A 21058-nucleotide genomic window follows, 5' to 3' on the forward strand; every position below is an offset into this window, starting at 1 on the left:
GCAGGATGGGAGATGATGTGATTGAAAGCAGCCCTGAGGAGAAGGACTTGGGATGCCGGTTGATGAGAAGCTGGACATGAGCTGGCAATGTGTGCTCACAGCCCAGAAGGCCAAACCATATCCTGGGCTGCATCAGACGAAGCATGACCAGCAGGGAAGGGGAGGGGATTCTGCCTCTCTACTGCACTCTTGAGAGACCCCAGCTGGAGTCCTGTGTCCAGTTCGGGAATCCCCAACAGAAGGAGGACATGGAACTGTCAGAACAGGTCCAGAGGAGGCCAGTCCAGAAGATGATCTGAGGGCTCGGAGCTCCTCTGCTATGAGGACAGGCTGAGGGAATTGGTGTCGTTCAGCCTGGACAAAAGAAGGCTCCACAGAGACCCCTTATAGTGGCCTTCCGGTTCCTGAAGGGGTTCCAGGAAAGCTGTGGAGGGACTTTTTCCAAGGCCCTGAAGTGACAGGACAAGGGGGAATAGCTTTAAATTGGAAGAGGGAAGCTTTAGATTAGACATAAGGAAGAAATTCTTCCCAATGAGGCTGGTGAGGCACTGGCACAGGTTTCCCAGAGAAGTTATGGCTGCCCCGTCCCTGGATGTATTCAAGGCCAAGTTGGATGGGGCTTTTACAACCTGGTCTGGTGGGAGGTGGCCCTACCCAGGGCAGGAGGGCTGCAACTAGATGATCTTTAAGGTCCCTTCCAAACGAAACCATTCTATGATTCTAAATAAAGCAACCGTGAAGTATCCCAGCTGATGGCTGGGGCTATGTAACCTGGCAAGACCTGAACTCTGAGGATCTTGGGGGTGCTGTAATGATTCTATTCCACTAAAGGTTGGCTGAACATCACAATCCAGGCTTAACCTTAATTGTTTGCTCACTGATTTTCGCTTGACCACCACCAAGAGAAGAGATGGGATCAGGTCACTAGTGCCGGCCAATCTGGACACAGGTGCTAGAGGACATTGTCAGCTGTTGGAGGAGCATTCCTGCAGGCCATGCTTGGCAACCGCTGGCACGAGCCAGATGCCATGTGTCGCTTAAACAACTAAGTATTTATAACTGTGAAAACTTACATCAGTCTGGAATCTTTTGCTGGAATTTCAACACGTGGTTTGTTAGGAATTCATCATTTGTTAATCTAAAATTTATTTGATGATGCTTTGGGGCTGAAATAACAAAATGCCATGTTGATACCCTCGAAAACATTTTATTTAGTAGCGTCTCTACTCAGAATAACTTCCAGAAGCAAGAAATGTCACAGGTATGAGGCCACCCGGGACATCCAGCGCACAGCTCTGTGTGACAGCAGCCCTTGCTTCTTCGTGGAAATGAAAACCCAAGCTAAAAATAAGAGTAAAACAATGAGGGCTGGTTGACTCCTCTGTCACTTGAACTCTTCGCAGCTCCCTGATTTGACAGGAGGATAGGAGTCACCGTGGTATTTCGCTCCTAGAAGTGAAAATTCACATTGGAGTGTAAGGGAGGAACACTATTAATACCCATTGGCAGGAGAGCAGGAAGAACTGGTCTGGTCCCATGGCTCAGCACAGGGACTGGCCAGGCTGCATTCTCGTGGCTTCAGAGCTGCCACAGTCTGGGCCGATCCTTCCCAGCACCAGAGGAGCAGGGGAAGGCACAAAGGAGATTGGGGCCAGGGCAGAGGGGTAAGAGGGCATTGGAAAGCAAGAGAGAGATGGTGTTGGGTAGAAAAATATGTCCTGGGTAAACATTTGCAGATGACACCAAGTTGAGTGGTGCAGTTGTCACGCCAGAAGGATAGGATGGCATCCAGAGAGGCCTGCACAAGCTGGAGAAGTGGGGCTGTGTGAACCTCATAAGGTTCAACAAGGCCAAGTGCAAGGTCCTACACCTGAATCGAGGCAATTTGTGGTTTCAATACCGGCTGGGGAATGATGTGATTGAGAGCAGCGCTGAGGTGAAGGACTTGGAGTGCTGAGTAATGAGAAGCTCAACATGAGCTGGCAATGTGCTCTCACAGCCCAGAAGGCCAACCGTGTCCTGGGATGTATCCAAAGAAGCATGGCCAGCAGGGTGAGGGAAGGGATTCTGCCCCTCTGCTCTTCTGAGACCCCACCTGGAGTCCTGTGTCCAGTTCTGGAATCCCCCACATAAGAAGGAGTTGGAACTGTTGGAACGGGTCCAGAGGAGGTCAAAAAGATGATGCGAGGGCTGGAGCACCTCCCATATGAGGACAGACTGAGATAGTTGGATTTTTTCAGCCTTGAGAAGTGAAGGCTCTAGAGAGAGAGACCTTAGTACCTGAAGGAGTTCCAGGAAAGCTGGGGAGGGACTTTTTCCAAGGGCCTGGTGTGATGAGATGAAGGGGAATGGCTTTAAATTGGAAGGGGAAAACTGAACCCAGTACCCAGGCGTAGCAGGTGTACGGAAATCATCCCATCTGCTACAGGGGCAGCTGGGAACCTCTTGTCTTAGGGGCTTTTCTTGCTTTAAGGCCACCCTTTTGTTGCTTGACCACCCTTGCTTGGAGAGAAGACTTGAGTTGGTGCATTAACAAAGGGCAGTTGTCCAGAGCACGTAACCCTTTGCTCGTGCCATGCCAAGAGGCAGACGGCGAGACTTGTTGCATCAGGCCAGAGCTTGATGTTCCACAGCATGACATCAGCAAGCACATCAGCTGGGGTTGCGTCACCATGAATGAGTTGTCCTTACAAGCTGCCACACAGAAAGTCAGGGAGCTCCCCGACAGTGAATCACGTGCTTCCCCAGTGCGCGGCAGCAGGCCCCTGCCCTGAGGGCTTGGAAAGGAGAAGGGTATTCAACACTTACCTCACTGAAATGGCTTCATATGTGGACATCACGTTCTGGTCCTAATGAGACACCTTTAATTGCCACCTTGGTGTGTATGACTGCTTCATGCACTCTGTCTTGGCTCGTGGTTGTTCATCCCCTGCTTTTAGTTGTCTCTTCTTGGCCTGTCTACATCTCACTGAGAAGACACATGGGGTCTAGAAGTGTTTCTGACTCTTTAGACCACTCTTAATGAACTTTTGACCTTAGACAGTAGGGAAATGGTCATGTTTGGTACTCCCAAAAAGAAGTCCAAACTCAACAGAAGGTTTGCCTGCTCCTCCCTGGAGCCATCGTGACTTTTGTTGTCTTAAAAGTGGTTGCCTTCAGTGGCCAAAAAAAGGATTCTGAAAGAGTCGTGGAATGTCCTGAGTTGGAAGGATCATCCAGTCCAACTCCTGTCCCTGCATAGGACAACCTCAACATTCACACCATGTGTCTGAGGGTGTTGGCCAAATGCTTCTGGAATATTGTCAGGCTTGGGGCCATGACTGCTTCCCTGGGAAGCTGTTCCAGTGCTCCACCACCCTCTGGGTGAAGAACCTTTTCCTAACATCCAACCTAACCCTCCCCTGGCACATCTTCCTGCCATTCCCTTGGGTCCTATCACTGGTCACCAGAGAGAAGAGATCAGCGCCTGCTCCTCCTCCATCCCTTGTGAGGGAGCTGCAGATCGTAATGAAGTCTTCCCTCAGTCTCCTGTTCTCCAGGCTGAACAACCAAGGTGACTTTAGCTGCTCTTCCATCATCCTCAGTCAATCCTTCCAACAAGGGTACAGGAACTCACTGTATCCTGAGTTTCTGAGAATCCTACAGTGGACGATCCTAAACGTCCTGGTCTTGCATTGCAGAGAGTAAATGGACGCAGATCTGCTGAGAGAGGCTTTCCAGGGAGAGAAGCAAACAAAGCACAAAAAAAAAAAAAACTACCCAGAGAAGAGGACAGCAGGACTTCCCTTCTGCCCATTACACCTCACATCCTATGTTATTTGCCAGGGACCAGGGAAATGATTGTGCCCCTGGACTCTGCACTGGTGAGGCCACACCTCGAATCCTGGGTTCAGTTCTGGGCCCCTCACTCCAAAAACATTGAGGCTCTGGAGCACATCCAGAGGAGGACAACGAAGCCGGTGAAGGGGCTGGAGAACAAGTCTTGAGAGGAATGGCTGAGAGAGCTGGGGTTGTTTAGCCTGAAGAAGAGGAGGCTGAGGGGAGACCTTATCGCTGTCTACAACTCCCTGAAAGGAGGTGGTAGCGAGGTGGGTGTTGGTGTCTTCTCCCAAGTGACAGGTGATAGGACGAGAGGAAATGACCTCAAGTTTCTCCAGGGCAGGTTTGGATTAGACATCAGGAAAAATGTCTTCACGGAAAGGGTTCTCAGGCCCTGGCAGAGGCTGCTCAGTGAGGTGATGGAGTCCCAGTCCCTTGAGGGGTTTAGAAGACAGGGACATGAGGTGCTCAGGGATCTGGTTTAGTAGTGGACAGATATGGTTGGACTTAATGATCTCAAAGGTCTTTTCCAGCCAAAGGATTCTCTGATTCATTACTTTGAAAAACCCCATTGCAAACCCTCTACCCGACCCACAGCAGCCACGGGGAGCTGGGGCTTTCATGGGGAATCTGCGGTGCTGCTGGCCACCCCATGTTTATCCCCTCCGGGAAGGAGGTTGGTCAGGACAGGTAGGCAGCAACGCAGCCACTCTCCTTTCGCCAAATCAACTCGGTTTATTTTTACCAGCACAAGAGATCTTTTCTTTTGGAGATTTGTAGTGGTGCCAGAAATAATAGGACTTGAACAAACAAACAACATCTACAACCGCTTTGGATCTTCAGCCAGGCCTGCTGGGACAGGCTCCCTCTTGGAAGAGGGGGAGAGGCTCAGCCCAGCCCCTGGCTCACCCAGCCGTGCCAACACAACCTTTAAAGTTGTGAGCAGACTCAAAAGCACAGGTCTAGACAAGAATTCTCTTTCTTTTTGAGCAAGGAGGGCTGAGGCAGGGAGAAAAACAACTCGTGGTGGCAGGGAGAGATGCCATCAGGTGGAGCGTGTCCCACCTCCATTCTTGCCAAGTAGCCATGGGTGGCAGAAGCCCCCCAAAAAAGAGGGTGAAAACCTCAGAAAAACAAAACACATTTTGGGTTGTCACTTTTTGGTGCAAATAGTGGCCCCCATGCTTTTCAAACTGTTTTCCATCATAGGGTGTGACAGAACAGCCCCCCTGACCTTCCGTGGGTGCCTGCATCATGCTTCATTAAAGCAGAGCCTTCCCAGGGTCCTGTTTTAGCATAGAATCAGGGAATGGTTTGGGTTGGAAGGGACCTTAAAGCCCATCCAGTTCCACCCCCATGCCATGGGCAGGGACACCTCCCACTGGATCAGGCTGCTTAAGGTCCAATGCAATCTGGCCTTGAACGCCTCCGGGGATGGGGTCCCTGTGCAGCCTTTGCCAGGGCCTCACTGGTCTCATCAGGAAGATTTTCTTCCTAATGTCTAGTCTAAATACAGTTGGCCTTCTGTAAGTCTCCACAGAGAAATCATAGCAGCCTTCCGGTACCTGAAGGAGCTCCAGGAAAGCTGGGGAGGGGCTCTTGATCAGGGAGTGCAGGGATAGGGGGAGCGGGGTGGTTTTAAGCTGGAAGAGGGGAGACTGAGGTGAGATCTTAGGAAGAAATTCTTCTCAATGAGGATGGTGAGGTATCATCACAGGTTGCCCAGAGAAGTCGACATGAGCCAGCAATGTGCACTCGCAGCCCAGAAACCAACCGTATCCTGGGCCACATCCAAAGCAGTGTGGCCAGCAGGGCGAGGGAGGGGATTCTGCCCCTCTAGTCCTCTCTTGTGAGACCTCATGTGGAGTATTGTGTCCAGTTCTGGAATCCTCAACATAAGAAGGGGATGGAACTGTTGGAATGGGTCTGGAGGAGGGCTACAAAGATGATCAGAGGGCTGGAGAACCTCTGCTGTGAGGACAGGCTGAGACAGTTGGGGTTGTTCAGCCTGGAGAAGAGAAGGCTCTGAGGAGATCTTACAGCAACCTTCCAGTACCTGAAGGGGCAACTGGAAACCTGGGGAGGGACTGTTCATAAAGGCCTGTGGTGATAGGACGAGGGGCAATGGACTTATAAACTGGAGAGGGGCAATTTAGACTTGATAGAAGGAAGACTTTCTTCACCATGACAGTGGTGATGACCTGGCATAGGTTGCCCAGGGAAGTTGTGGCTGCCCCATCCCTGGAGGTGTTCAAGGCCAGGTTGGATGGGGCCTTGGGCAGCCTGATCCAGTGGGAGGTGTCCCTGCCCATGTCAGGGGGATTGGAACTGAATGATCTTTGAGGTCCCTTCCAACCCAAACTATTCTATGATTCTAAGTCATGGCTGCCCCATCCCTGGAGGTGTTCAAGGCCAGATTGGATGGAGCTTTGAGCAACTTGATCCAGTGGGAGGTGTCCCTGCCCATGGTTGGAACCGGATGGGCTTTAAGGTCTCTTTCCACCCAACCCATTCTATGAGTCTATGAAGGGGGTGTGGCTTTGGCTGCGAGGGGGGCGTGATCTCTTCAAGCCCCGCCCCCCGCGGTGAGGTCGGGGTGCGGCGCCCCGGCGGTCGCAGAGCTGGGGATGAGCGGGGGCTGAGGAGGTGAGCGCGGTAGCCGGGCTGGTGGCCATGGTGGCCCACGACGAGCTCGGGGGGCTGCTGCCCATCAAAAGGACTATCCGGGTGATCGACGCGCAGAACCAATCCTTCAGGGAGCCGGAGGTGAGGAGCAGAGGGGGGGAAATAGAGGGGGTTTGGGGTGAAAAAGCAGGGTTTCGAGGCGGAAAAGGGAGAATTTTGATGGGAAAACGGGGTTTGAGGAGAGGACAGAGGTGTTGGGATTCCCTAACACATTATCTTTCTGCTCTCCGTGCCTGAAAGGGAGTCTCCAAGCCAGGAGTCTGAAAGGGAGTCTCCGTTCCCTATCGAAAGCCAGTGCCGCGCAGGCACCAATTTAAAACCTCTATATATTATATATTTTAAACTGAACTAATAGAGTGGGACCAGGAGCCAAAAAAAAAAATACCGGTGCCTCACCTGATTCTGCTTCTCCCAGTGGGTTTTCTATTAATTAAACACCTTTATAGCCCCTCGAGGAGCAGAGCCAGGAGCTAAAACCCAGTTCATTGCCTCACCTGATCCCACACTTCCCAGCAGGGTTTCCATTAAATACGCCTTTTATTCCATTCATTTTTTCCACCAACAGGATTTTTCCTAATTAAAGCGTTTGTTTGCTGCATAAACCAAACAAAAACCCCATAGGTTTTGGTAGGGGGTGGGTTTGTTTGAAGTATTGTTATTTTTATGGGTTGTTGTTATGTAGATGAGAATAATTGCGTTCCTGGTGGCTGCTCCTGCTGCGACAGGAGGCAAAAGTTCAGCAGCCAGGTAGGGACCGGCTGCCCTGGGCAGGGTTTTATTGTCGAGATTAGCAGTGAGATGAAGTAGGGAAGAAAAGAAGGCAGTGAGATGAGGTGGAGAAGGAGAAAAAAAAAAAGCCTGTTCCAGCAGCCCTGGGGCTGGAGGACTCTTGGCTGAGTCGCCAGCCTCATCAAATCCTGACTTTAAAACAGCCAAACTTGGGCAATCTCATTGTGCAAAAGGGAAACCAGATGCTGGGAGCGAAACAACATAAACCAGATCTTTTAAAGGAAAAGAAATCGCCTCTGATTCTTAAAATGTGTGTTTGCTGTGGGGTATAACCAGCCTGCTGGGTATCTGAAGTTCAACTTTGGGGCTGGGCTTGGGCACTGACTCTAAAGCCAAAGCTCCTGCCAGTGCCAGGCACTGGGTTGCTGTCAAGAACCACTGCAGTTATCAGTGAGTTTGAGGCCAGATTTCCTCCCCTTGGGTGCGAACAGTCTGGTGTATTTGAGAGAAACGAGGCTTGTTATCTCTGTACTGATGCCTGGTTGCTCGTTTGGAGGGGAAGGAGCTTTTTTTCAGAGCAGAGCTCTGATTCAACAAGTTCCTTAATCTTAAAGGTAGTCAGGTGGTGATGATTTCTGGCAGAAATTATTCGAGCTGGTGACTAAAATCCCTGGCTTAATAGGAAAGTTTTGCTGCACGTGGTTTTTAGATTCGTCACCGTGTTTGGTACAGGACTGGCACGTAGGATATTGCATTCGAGTAAGTGACCCTTGTAAAAAACGCTAATTATTACCTTACACGGGGGGAAAGGTTGCAGGCGTGCGTACGCTGAGAGGAAAATATTCATTGCTCAAAAGCAGAACCTGGTTTTCTTTTGAGCCTTGTGGTCTGAATGTGAAGAGTTAATCTGCACTTAAAAGAGAAGCATCTGGAGAAATTCCCCTGGTGTGAAGTCTTGCCTGCACTGAGGCTCAGATTTAGCTTTTGTGCGTGTATTTGTGATATATTTATATTCACTGTTAATAAAGAATAGAAAAGAAGTCTGAGTAGAAGCCAAAGCACTGCTGAACTCACTGGGATTTTAAAGATCTGTCCGTGCTGTGATGTTTAACACCATGCTTGTTACAGAGACTTTGCAGGCTTCGTTCTAATCTGGGCTCTGTAAGTAATACAGCATGAAGACAGTTTAAGTGTTGTTTGCAAGTCCAGAACTACAAAAAAAGCCCTGAGCCAGAGTTATCCGTAGTATGAACTGCGCCGCGTCTCAGCTTACACCACGGCTGGGTTTGACTATAAGCAGAGTGCGTGACCCTGAGCTCAAATGTGGATCTCAGAGAAGGTGGAGTTTCTAAGGAGAGGGATTTTTCCCCCCTCCCCACTGCCTTGGATCAAACGGTGTAGTTGGAAGGACACGAAGAAGAAACAGATGCAAGTTTTTGGCAGTTGAGCATTCATGTCTGAGCACACTCAGGACAGAAAGTGATTTCTTTCATTTAAAGAGAGGGGGGAAATGGCCTTTGGCTAAGCTGAATTTATAGCGTACAGAAGTTTTTCTGTTTTCCGACAACCCCAGGGGAACCATAGCATGGATTGGGTTGGAAGGGACCTCAAAGCCCATCCAGTTCCAAACCCCCTCCCATGGGCAGGGACACCTCCCACTGGACCAGACTGCTCAAGGTCCCATCCAACCTGGCCTTGAACACTTCCAGGGAGGGGGCATCTACAGCTTCCCTGGGCAACCTGATCCAGCGCCTCACCACCTTCATTGTGAAGAATTTCTTCCTAATGTCTAAACTAAATCTTTCCCTTCCAATTTAAAGCCATTCCCACTCATTCTGTCACTCCAGGCCCTTGGAAAAAGTCCCTCTGCAACGTTACTGTAGCCCCTTCAGGTACTGGAAAGGGAGAACGTTGTGTATACAGAAAATGCTCTGCTCCTGGCAATTGATCCCTGTGAAATTCCTCCCTCTGCAGAGCAGGGCTCATTTTGCTCCAGAGAGCAGCCCTTTTCCCTTCAAGCCTCTCTTTGCCTATCTCGGTGGGTATGGACTTCACGAAAGTGGTGATTTCTAATCCCAGCGAGCCCCTTTGCACCGCCTGTCCGAAAGAGAGCGGCAGAAATGCAGTCTGCCAGACCTTGTGCCTCAGCCTAGCACAGATGTGCAGGGAAGGCATTTGCACGTGTCCCCCAGTGCCATAGTGGGTCATTGTCCTCCTGTCTGCAAAGGGGGTAGAGCTGACCCTTTAACAGTGAGCTGCGAAAGACTTCCCGAGCATCCTAAAGTACTGAGGTTCTTTGCTATTCATTTCCAGCTTCACATCTTTCTTTTCCAGGCTATTTATATCTGGCCTTGACAGAGCTGTGTGTGGCTCATGTCTGTATATTTTCTGCTTACATCCCTGCAGTTCTTAAGCTCCTCTTGGCTCGTGTCTCTTTATTCTAGTACACTGAGGTATGGCTTTCTAGAAGTAAATTACCTCTCCTTTTCCTCCACTAAGAAATGTCTGCAACTAATTAAAGCTTCCTTGTCTGCTCTTGAGCCCAACCTAACTTCCCAGCCTCCTGCATAATTCTTTTCCTGGCCGACTCTGTCCTGAGGGTAATGTCTCATGGTTGGCAAAGGGAGGAGGTGACTGCAGTGCTTCTGGTGCTGTACTTAAAGCCAGCTGATTCAGGATCCTAGGGTTGAGGTCACTCTCTTAGAGCTTTTCCCCATTTCTCTTGCACCCTCAGAGTTCTGAGATCACCCAAATGTTTCAAGCACAACTTTGAATACGCTTTGTGCTGTGCCAAGAGATCCTTCTGTTCTGCATCCCTCATAAATTGTTTCTTTGCATGTTTTCCCCCTCTGCAAGTTGAAGGCTGACTGCAATGGGAGCTAACTTCTTGCTTAATACTGTGTGTAGGCAGGCACACGGGCCACTCCTCGGGTCGTGTTGCTGAAATCGGATCCCCCATACGTAGCTTTTATGCTTCCTCAGTCTTGGGACTGGAATTCAGCTTGCTGCGTTCCAATTCCTCTTTGTTTTCAGCATTTGTCACTTCTGTTCCTGCACAGGAGTAGACATTTTGGGCAACTTTTCTTGCGATCTCAGACTGGACATGGAAGCAGCAGAAAGCTTGTCCTAAGCAGCTTCTCAACCTTCGTCTTTTGAAACGTAAGAGGAAGGACTCAGCTCTAATTAGCCAAAAATGCCCAGTAAAGCTTTGGTAAAATTTCTGCTGAGATGAACTCAAAAAAAAGAAGCTCAACATGAGCCAGCAACGTGTGCTCACAGCCCAGAAGGTCAGCCATAATCTGGGCTGCATCAGAAGAAGGATGGCCAGCAGGGCAAGGGAGGGGGTTCTGCCCCTCTACTCTGTTCTTGTGGGACCCCACATGTAGCCCTGAATCCAGTTCTAGAATCCCCAGCATTAGAAGGAACTGTTGGAATAGGTCCAGAGGAGGCCACAAAGATGATGCAAGGGCTGGAGCACCTCTGCTACGAGGACAGGCTGAGAGAGTTGAGGTTATTCAGCCTGGAGACGAGAAGGCTCCAGGGAGACCTTCTAGTGGCCTTCCAGTACCTGAAGAGGCTCCTGGAAGGCTGGGGAGTGACTTTTTACAAGAACCTGGAGTGACAGGATGAGGGGGAATGGCTTTAAATTGAAAGGGAGATGATTTAGATTAGACATTAGGAAGAAATTCTTCCCAAGGAGCGTGATGAGGCACTGGCCCAGGTTGCCCAGGGAAGTTGTGGTTGCCCCATCCCTGAAGATGTGGAAGGCCAGGATGAATGAGGCTTTGAGCAGCCTAATCCAGTGGGAGGTGTCCCTGCCCGTGGCCGGGGGGTTGGAACTGGATGGGCTTTGAGGTCTCTTCCAAACCGTTCTCTGATTCTAAGTGGCTGCTTCCATCAACTCATCTAAATTTCATGCTAAGAAGCTTCCTTGTGATGATGAGTCACATCCACCCATCTGCCAGATGTTTAAGAGCACCAGGGCACCTCATCCCACCTTTCTCCTGGCCTTAAGCTCTGAGTCCGTCTCCTCCTAGCCTCCTATTGTGCACAACTCCTGCGCAGTCCCTGTAATACAATATTTTTGATGTAAAATATGTAATGTTGCCAGAATGATTTTTAAAAACTGATCGAGGCTTAAGCAGCAGGAGATTTCCATGGGCGTTTCCTCTTTCTTGGCAGCATTTTGGTCAGGACAGAATTGAAACTGCTCTGGCCTCCCAGCAGGGATTAGTGGTGTAGAAAAGCAGAAGCTCTATCTTTCAAATTTAAACAACACGTAAGAGAAATTATGATGACTTGGTGGGGAGTGAGGGGGAGCAGAAGGGGGAGGAAGCTTTGTAAACTGAGGTTTTAGATTTTATCTGCTTCGTGTGTGCGTGTCCCTTGCAGGAATGTTCAGCATGTGGTCGTTTGCTGTTAGAATAGCTGCTGAGGCTCTCCGAGACTCTGACTGCTCCTTTTCGCTCCAAAATAAAATTAAAATGGAAAAACACATTCTTCTTACAAAGGAAAACATGATAAAGCAGAGCACAGCTCCATCTTTAGATGACAGTCACTCGCCTTGTGGAGGAGCGAGCTTCAGTCTATTTATGTTCAAGCCTTAACGGTCCCCATTGGAGCCCTGGTTTAAATTCTGATTGACTTATGTGTCATCTCGCCTCTTTTATTCCAGGCAAAGTCTCTGTGCTTTAATTGCAGCCTTAAAGTTCAGACAAATATTTACAGCCTCTACTTTCCTTTTAAGATGAATGACTACTTCAAAACACTCTCTTTGCTGTGTTTCTCGCTCCTTAAGTGGGTTTTTGCTTTTGAAACCTGCTTGAGCAGCTTGAGCAATGAAGTGGGAGTCACAGCCAGTACAATTTGTTCTCTGCTTTATTTACAGGAGCCAAGTAATAAGCGGGTTCGGCCTTTAGCAAGGGTGACATCCCTGGCGAACTTGATCTCTCCTGTAAGAAATGGTGCAGTTCGGCGCTTTGGGCAGACGATACAGGTAAAAAGCAGAGCCTTCTGGTCCTGGGAGTGTGGAGACTCTGGGAATGTATTGGCTGTATGGGGATAAAACTGGGATTTCCAGGCATCACTTGGAAATCTTCTGTCTGATCCACACAAGGACAGAAAGCTCGCTTGGGGATGAAGAAAAGTTCAAGAGTTCAGAGGTGGCTTGTTTGAGTTATTGGAAGTTTAAGCAGTAATAAACTGACTCAGATAGGGAGAATCAGTTGATAAACTGTTCCAGTACTTGAGATACAAGCGCTGGAGCACGTGCACAAAAGTGAACTGACCCTGCTGTTCAGCGATCTTTCAGTATGTTCGAGGAGTGTTGTGGAAGGAACACAATACCCCGTGCACGCAGATAAGAGCACTTCTCCGTCAAGGTTTTAGTAATGTTTCAGAGCACGAGAGCAAAGTTCAAGTGGCTCCTGATTAGCCCCGTTTGAGGTGTAAAATTATGATCTTTGTTTATTTACTTCCTCATACCTTGGGAATAGACCCAAGCTTCATCTGCCCATCCTCCTCCCAAGCTGGATCAGTGCAGGGAGAGGCGCATGGAAAAGCTTGCCAATCTCTGGGGGTTTTCTCAGCAGCTTGATTAAAGTGTTCCTTTATCTGAGGAAAAGTGTCTGGGTGTGTTTTCCTGCCCTGTATAACAGAGGAGGACGAAGGATTGGGAGGGGTAGAGCTAATACCATAATATTTCTGTACTTCTGAACTGTTTGCTTTACGTATGTATTTTAATTAGTTTATTTTTTTCACTCCTGTAGTCGTTTGCCCTTCGTGGGGACAGCAAGTCTCCTAGCTGTGCCCAGAAGTCATGTAGCAGATCCGCTGCTCCTACTCCTCCTAAAAGAAGAAACAGCGTGCTTTGGTCTGAGATGTTAGATGTCAACATGAAAGAGTCCCTGAGCACCAAAGAAATCAAGCGCCAAGAGGTAAGCTCTCCATTAAACAGCGGGACTGGGAAAGGCAGCCGAGGCCTTGGCTTGGGCTTTTTTCTTGAGGGAGAAAGGATTAATGAGCATCTTTGGGCAGCTGTATCTTCCTGTGCACCTTCATTTCTAAACAGTTAGATTTATTGCTGTTAGGCGTGGGAAAAGGTAGGCTTCTCTCTCTTGAGTCACTAGGGAGTTCATCTCCACAGTTTGACCCTTCAGAGATGCCAAACTCTTTCCATGGGGGCTTAGCATTTCTGCAATCCAAGACCCAGCCGCGCTGGTTGCTTTGCAGCAGACGTAAAGCTGGGTTCCTTGTAAAGCCAGCTGTCTTTCTCTTAAAGTTCTTGACAATTGGTTGGAAGCCAAACACCAAGGCCTTGGCTTGCCTTTTTCCTGTAGTTCTTAGACAAATCTTCTAGTGACAACACGGAAGCTGATTAAAGATGCCTGGGATTTGACCTCTGTGGCGTTTTGGGTTTTGTTTTTTTCGTCCTTGCCTGTGTAAAAGCAGTGATTTAAAAGGCGCTAATATTTAATTTGGCTTGCGTGTGAGCATCAGAGCTTTCACGCAGTTGTAAGTAACGTTGCTTTCTCAGAGCTGGGAAAGGCAGCAGATTTATTTGGGGTTGTCATGCCCAGGTGGCATACAGTGATTCAGCTGGCAAAAACTGGTTCCCACTGTAGACACGGGATGTACTTTGTGTGCTGAAAGGCTCTTTCAGAGAAAGATGGATTAAAAATGACTCTCGATGTCTTATCCCTTTCCTCACAGGCCATATACGAAATGTCTAGGGGAGAGCAGGACCTGATCGAAGACCTGAAGCTTGCCAGAAAGGTGAGTGTTTTATTCTGCAGTCAGTAATCAGATTGCATTTAGTAATGAAGTTTCTTTGCACCCGCAAACATGACACGTCAGCTTTGTCAGGCCCAGAACCCACAGTTTGACAGCTGGCCCCTAAGGTGATGTGAGCAGTCCCGCAGTACCGGTTTGATTGCAACAAACGAGCCAAGAAAGGATTGCGCTTTGCAGTCCTGCAGAGCTGGTTGGGGATCCCTCTCTGAGATGAAAACAGTTGACTTTTCCTTTAAAGGCCTCAGTATCTTCATACAGACGTGTATGAAATATTGACTTTAGCAGAGTCAATATTTCTGTTTGTGTTGGCATTGCCTCATATCTGTCCTGCAGAGGATATGGCCTCTCATATTTAGTCAGCTTTTGGACTTGAGAGATGTGAATATATTTTAATATCAATGTTCTTTGACAGGCCTATCATGATCCCATGCTGAAACTCTCCATCATGTCTGAGGAGGAGCTCACCCACATATTTGGGGACTTGGATTCTTATATTCCTCTGCATGAAGGTAAGAGCAATTGGAACACTTTCACACAATGTGCTGACTAAGAGTTAAACTTTATGCTTTCTCACATTAGGGCATTGCTGCAATTTCTATTTTTGTGTTTCAATTCCAGACTTGTTGGCAAGTTTAGGAGAAGCAACAAAACCAGATGGAACAGTGGAGCAGATTGGACCCATTCTTGTCAAGTGGGTGAGTACATAACTTAGAGATAGCAGGCTAAAAGTGCGCTTAAAGACTGTTTAAAGCCAGAAGCCGAAAAGCTCTGGGCTTTTGTGGCCTTGAGTGAAAGATTGAAACGGAAATCCTGGCTACTCTGAAAACAATGGGACTCTGTCAGCCGTAATGGGCCATGATTTCACCCTGGAGACTTTACACTAGTGTGACTGCAATTACTTGCTGATTTATGTTTGAAATGTCTATATCTTCTGGACTGTTTGCCACTGATGTGATTTCAATAACTTTTATCTCCATTAATCTCAAACATCTGAACTTCAAAGGCATCAGGCATGGATGCCCTTGTTTCCCTCACAAAGGGCTCGCTCTGTATACAAGATATTCCATTAGCTTTTCTTATTGGGCAGAGTATCCCAGCGAGGGTAGCAGAGCTCCCGGAGTTTGACACGTTAATGTGATTTGCTTTTTCTATGCGGAATTTGACTCCCAACCATTGTTCTTTTCTCCTCCAGTTGCCACGACTCCATGCCTACAAAGGTTACTGCAGCAATCAACTGGCAGCCAAAGCACTTCTGGATCAGAAGAAGCAGGACCGGAGAGTGCAGGACTTCCTTCAGCGCTGTCTTGAGTCTCCTTTCAGCCGCAAGCTAGACCTTTGGAGCTTCTTGGACATTCCTCGAAGTCGACTGGTCAAATACCCACTTCTCCTCAAAGAGATCCTGAGGCACACTCCCAAAGACCATCCCGATATCCAGATTCTGGAAGAAGCCGTAAGTAACAGTTACTTCACGATCATTGTTCTGACATAAGCACGTCATTCTGGAGCTCTAGAAAGCTTTCTTAAACCCTCAGCAATTTCCTGGGGTGGTTTTCTTGGTGAGCACAAATCTGACTGTAAACTTTTGTGAATGCAAGAGAGACAGCAATCCACATGGATTCATCAATTGGTTTTGGTTGGAAGGAACATTAAAGGTCATCCAATTCCAACCTCCCTGCCATGGGCAGGAACACCTCCTGCTGGACCAGGCTGCTCAAGGTCCCAGCCAACCTGGCCTTGAACACCTCCAGGGATGGGGCATCTACAGCTTCCTTGGGCAACTTGGGCAGGGTCTCACCACCCTCATAATGAAGAATTTCTTCCTAATGTCTAATCTAAATCTTCCCCCTTCCAATTTAAAGCCATTCCCCCTCATCCTGTCACTCCAGGCTCTTGTAAAAAGTCCCTCCCCAGCCTTCTAGGAGCCCCTTCAGGTACTGGAAGGTCACTAGAAGGTCTCCCTGGAGCCTTCTCTTCTCCAGGCTGAACAACCGTAATTCTGTCAGCCTGTCCTCATAGCAGAGGTGCTCCAGGCCTCGCATCATCTTCATGGCCTCCTCTGGACCTGTTCCAACAGTTGCATCTCCTTATGTTGGGGATTCCAGAACTGGACACAGGACTCCAGATGGGCTTCATCATGTGGAGCTGTTGAACAGCACTTAAAGGGAAGATGCTCAAGCGGAGCTTGCTGTTCAATCACATGTAAATGTTTTGTTTTATAGATATCTATCATCCAAGGAGTCCTCTCTGACATCAACCTGAAGAAGGGGGAGTCAGAGTGCCAATATTACATCGACAAGCTGGAATATCTGGATGAAAAGCAGAAGGACCCAAGGATTGAAGGCAGCAAAGTTTTACTGTGCCATGGGGAGCTGAAGAATAAAAATGGACATGTAAGTCTCTCATCTTCATGGTAATCAGTTCTCTAGTTTGAAAAGCTTCCCTCGGAGGTAGTTAAAAGTGTTTTTCTGTAATAGTGGGGCCAGGAGCCCTTCCATCCCTCAGGGGCAATTAGTTTGGGCAATTAGTTTAGACAATTAGCTACATTTAAAAAGCAGGAGAGAAAGCACCTGATGGCAGCCTGTGTCTCAGGGTGTAAGGGAAAGTTTCCTGCCAACAGCTTTACAATTGGCCTTCAGAAGGTGGAAAATACTTAGCACAGAATTACCATAGACAGTGTGCTGGGAGCCCAAGCTCTCCATCAGAAGGGATTTCCTGCCTGCTGTTTACTTTCAGGTACTCTGACATTCCCCATTATGAGCGCTGGCGCACAGCTTTTCCAAACAAAAGCCTTCCTGCAAAAGCCTATTTGGCTTTTAGATGAACTGCCAGAAGTTTATCTTCTATTGCAGCAGTGCTGAGAAACCCTGCTGGACTCGAGGGTTTGCTGCCTTTTGTCCTGGCTTTCAGGGGTAACCTCAGTTTAAACATCAAATCTTCTCCATTTTCTTTATTTTTCGGTTGTTTTGGGGGCAATTTTTGTTTAATTTGGCCATTGCACTTCTGTACACACGAAGCATTTTGTATTGTCAGAAAAGACGCTGCTTCTAATCATCCTGTTCCTGCCATCTGTAAACCATAATTCACTTTTTAAGGGTCATTAAAGTAATAAACCCGTTGATGTCAGTGCCAGCACTGCCAGGGCCCTGCGGTGCTGCAGCAGGAAAATTGACATGGGTGCAACTTCAGATAACGTGGCCTTAAGTCCCAGAGGATGTGTGACCGCTTTGAATACAACGCTTTGCTCATATTCAAATGCGCTTTCCCTTTCAGAAACTCTATGTCTTCCTCTTCCAAGACATCCTGGTTTTGACCCGGCCGGTCACTCGCAATGAGCGTCAGGCCTACCAAGTGTACAGGCAGCCCATTCCGGTCCAGGAGCTTATCCTTGAGGACTTGCAGGATGGTGATGTGAAAATGGGAGGATCCTTTCGAGGAGCTTTTGGCAATGCTGATAAAGGTACGGACCAAACCAGTTCATCTGCATGGGAATCAGTTGGAGAGGAGAAACTACACTTGGGTACAGATCCTTTTGGAGTGAGGCTCTTTGAGGACAGCAGACACGTGTTGTGCCCCAGCAGCTGCATTTAGACTGTGCAGTTTTATATTTGGTGGCCATAAACTTCTATAATCATAGAATGGGTTGGGTTGGAAGGGACCTGAAAGCCTATCCAGTTCCAACCCCCTGCCATGGACAGGGACACCTCCTGCTGGACCAGGTTGCTCAAAGCCCCATCCAACCTGGCCTTGAACATCTCCAGGGAGGGGGCAGCCACAACTTCCTTGGCAACCAGGACAGGGCCTCACCACCTTCCTCAGGAAGAAGTTCTTCCTACTGTCTCATCTAAATCTTTCCCGTTCCAATTTAAAACCATTCCCCCTTGTTCTGTCTTGGAAAAAGGCCTTCCCTGGCTTTCCTTTAGTCTCTTATGGTACTGGAAGCTGCTCTAAGGTCTCCCTGGAGCCTTCTCTTCTCCAGGCTGGACAACCCCAACTCCATCAGCCTGGCTTCAGAGCAGAGGTGCTCCAGCCCTCGCATCGTCTCCATAGCCTCCTCTGGAACTGTTCCAACAGTTCCATCTCCTTTTTCCGTTGGGGATTCCAGAACTGGACACAGGACTCCAGCTGGGGTCTCACCAGAGCAGGGTAGAGGGACAGAACCCCGTCCCTCGCCCTCCTGGCCACACCACTTTCGATGCAGCCCAGGACACGGTTGGCCTTCTGAGCTGTGAGCACACATTGCCTGCTAGTGTTGAGCCTCTCATCCACCAGCACCCCAAGTCCTTCTCCATAGCACTGCTCTCAGTCACATCGTCCCCCAGCCTGTATCGATGCCGCAGATTGCCCTGACCCAGGTGTAGGACCTTACACTTAGATGTTTATGTTTTGAAGAGAGTGCTCAGTTTAGAAAACATCTATTTCAATGTCTCTGGCTTCCAGGATTTAGGGAGGTTTGGTGGTATTTTGGATGCTTTCTTTGAAGCAGAGCAGGGCAGTCCAGGTCGCTTGTTTAGCACTGGAATCTCTAAATATTGAGCTAGGAACTGATCTGCTTTTTCCTATGTTTATCTCCAGCTAAAAATATCTTCCGAGTTCGTTTCCAAGATCCCTCCCCAGGCCAGTCGCACACACTGCAGGCCAATGATGTCTTCCACAAGCAGCAATGGGTGAACTGCATCCGAACCGCCATCGCTCCCTTCCAGCGGACTGCTGCCGCGGCAGAGCTGACGGAGCTGCCAGAGCTGAGCGAAGAGTCGGAGGAGAACAACCCCTCTGCGCCCAACGTCAGAGCCCAGAAGAGGCAGTCTGCCATGTCTGGCATCACCGAGATGGAGCTAGATGAAAGCACATCCGAACGCAGCTCCATCCTGGACTCAGAGGAGGCCAAGGGCCTGAAAACACACAGAACATCATCTGGGCACAGAAAAACAAGGGAGAAGCAGCTAAGTGGCAAGCGGAAAGAAACGCTGGTGTAAAAGAAGGGCCCGGTGACATCCTGGGGGAGGACTGTTTATTTATAAATAACGTGTACATTTCTCTTTGTAATGTGAGCATGGTTGGATCTGCTCTACCGACCAGAACTGGTTTGGGGTTGGTGTTGTCATGGCAGCTACTGGTATACAGGTAACACTGCTGAACTGGGGTCTGTTTTTGCAAACATGGCCCCTTTGAACCTGGGTTTGACACTGCGAGTCAGGGATTCGGAGCTCTGCCCGTGGCACATTTGAAAAGCGCACTTTGGTTTCTAGAAGATCTTCACATGCGGCAGTTGAGGTTGGAAAACACGGGAATGGGGGCTGTTGCCACCAGCTTGGCAGCGCCGCTCTTTTCCAAGGGTGGAATTGGCACCACGAGGCTCAAAACACAAACGTATGTTTCCTTCTTGTCTCACACAGCATGTGAGTGGGGAAAAAAAAAACCAGACCCTATGTTCAGCAGGTTCTCAATTTCCCTACTGGAATCTTTCACTGAGTGTGTCCTTTGTACATTCCTCATTTTCACTCTTGTAACCTGACAGATATTTAAGTTTTTTAGTTGGTTTTTTTTTTTTTAATTTGTTTGGGGGGTTTTGGTTTTTTCTTTGTTGGTTTTTTTTCTTTTTTACTTTTGTATTTCATTGTTCAGACTTGGCATTTTCTTCCAAGTACTCTATCCTTGCTCGGAGATGTGCGTGTCTAGAACTCTTTCTCGCATCACTCCGCAGCTCCACGGAGCGCAGGCGAGCCACAGCGTTGAGAGCCTGATGGGCTGAGAGGAGACGCTCAGTGTACCCCGTTATGAGTGGCTCGTGTGCGCTCCGGCTTACTGAAAGAGAACTGCATCACTCATGGGGGTCGGGAAGTTCTAGGAATGTTGTAAAGGGTTTGGGGAGGGAGAGAAGCAGCAGCTAGAGGGGAGTAGTGGGGAGTGCAGGTAGATTTTTTTGTTCCTGTTGCCTTTTGGAAATGAAATGCCTTCTGCAGTGAGGCAAGACTGGAGGCAACCAAGGGGTTCTTGCATGTGGTAGAAAGGTAGAGAAGAGAGAGTGTTTGAAGCTGATGAGGTAGAAGGACAGAGATAGGGGTTGTATATTCTCGGAATGGTGACACTGCCATGTTCTAGCGGTCCAAAGATTGGTGTGGGAGATGCCAGCTCAGTAACGGCGCTGCAAAGGGATACAGGAAGTGGTGACAGCTTTGAGCAAAGCCAACAGGTCCTTCCTGTCCTTTGACAGGGTTAGGACAGCGATCCATGATCCTTGGGCACCTGCAGTATGTGCTTGAGGGGCCATAACTCGTGTGTCGAGGGCCACTGCCTGTCATGTCTGGCCAGTAAAGTTGGAAATGGGAAGAGGGTGTACATAGACACGGACGGGTGGTTCTCTGTAAATGGATTGTACAGTTTCCAGTGCCAAGTATGATTAAATTCCTGCCAGCCTCTCGCCTGCCTCGTCTCAGTTGCTCTTGGGAAGGGATGTGGTTGGGGCATGGGTGCTGCAGGTCAGCAGGTAACTGTACTTAGAATCATGGAATGGTTTGGGTTGGAAGGGACCTTTAAAGATAAACCAGCTCCAACCCCCCTGCCATGGGCAGGGACACCTCCCACTGGATCAGGCTGCCCAAGGCCCATCCAACCTGGCCTTGAACACATCCAGGGATGGGGCAGCCGCAACTGCCACTGTCTCACCACCCTCATCTGGAAGAATTTCTTCCTAATGCCTAATCTACATCTTCCCCTTCCAATTTAAAGCTATTCCCCCTCATCCCATCACTCCAGGCCCTTGAAAATGTCCCTCCCCAGCTTTCCTGGAGCCCCTTCAGGTACTGGAAGCTGCTCTAAAGTCTCCTTGGAGTCTTCTCTTCTCCAGCATGAACAACCCCAACTCTCAGCCTGTCCTCATAGCAGAGATGCTCCGTTCCTCGGGTCATCTTTATAGGCTCAAGCACATGAGCTGGACAAGGCTGCAGCTCGCAGGAGGGAGCTGTGGCCATATCCAAAACCCCCTTCTCTGTCACGATTCCTCTTTGTGCTGCTGTGGCTGGGCAGGACACGAGCC

At 48.9% G+C, this 21058-nt stretch overlaps 1 protein-coding gene across 2 annotated transcripts in view; it reads left to right on the plus strand.

The window, feature by feature from the left end:
- The window catches only part of NET1 (neuroepithelial cell transforming 1), a 76858-nt gene extending 56425 nt beyond the window's left edge, over positions 1-20433 (plus strand). Inside the window, exons 1-10 of one of the 2 annotated variants that reach the window (XM_009563388.2) lie at positions 6421-6585; positions 12122-12229; positions 13002-13169; positions 13945-14007; positions 14438-14534; positions 14644-14720; positions 15218-15475; positions 16245-16415; positions 17296-17482; positions 18598-20433. In XM_009563388.2, the coding sequence (XP_009561683.2) occupies positions 6493-6585; positions 12122-12229; positions 13002-13169; positions 13945-14007; positions 14438-14534; positions 14644-14720; positions 15218-15475; positions 16245-16415; positions 17296-17482; positions 18598-18998 (1623 nt within the window). In that variant the 5' untranslated portion in view covers positions 6421-6492 and the 3' untranslated portion in view covers positions 18999-20433. Of the gene's footprint in view, positions 1-6420; positions 6586-12121; positions 12230-13001; positions 13170-13944; positions 14008-14437; positions 14535-14643; positions 14721-15217; positions 15476-16244; positions 16416-17295; positions 17483-18597 lie in introns of those variants that run through there. The other variant, XM_009563387.2, reaches the window with a different exon arrangement.
- Positions 20434-21058: the final 625 nt, after the last annotated feature.

Source organism: Cuculus canorus, chromosome 1 (assembly GCF_017976375.1).
Source record: "Cuculus canorus isolate bCucCan1 chromosome 1, bCucCan1.pri, whole genome shotgun sequence".
In the NCBI taxonomy this organism is placed as follows: domain Eukaryota; kingdom Metazoa; phylum Chordata; class Aves; order Cuculiformes; family Cuculidae; genus Cuculus; species Cuculus canorus.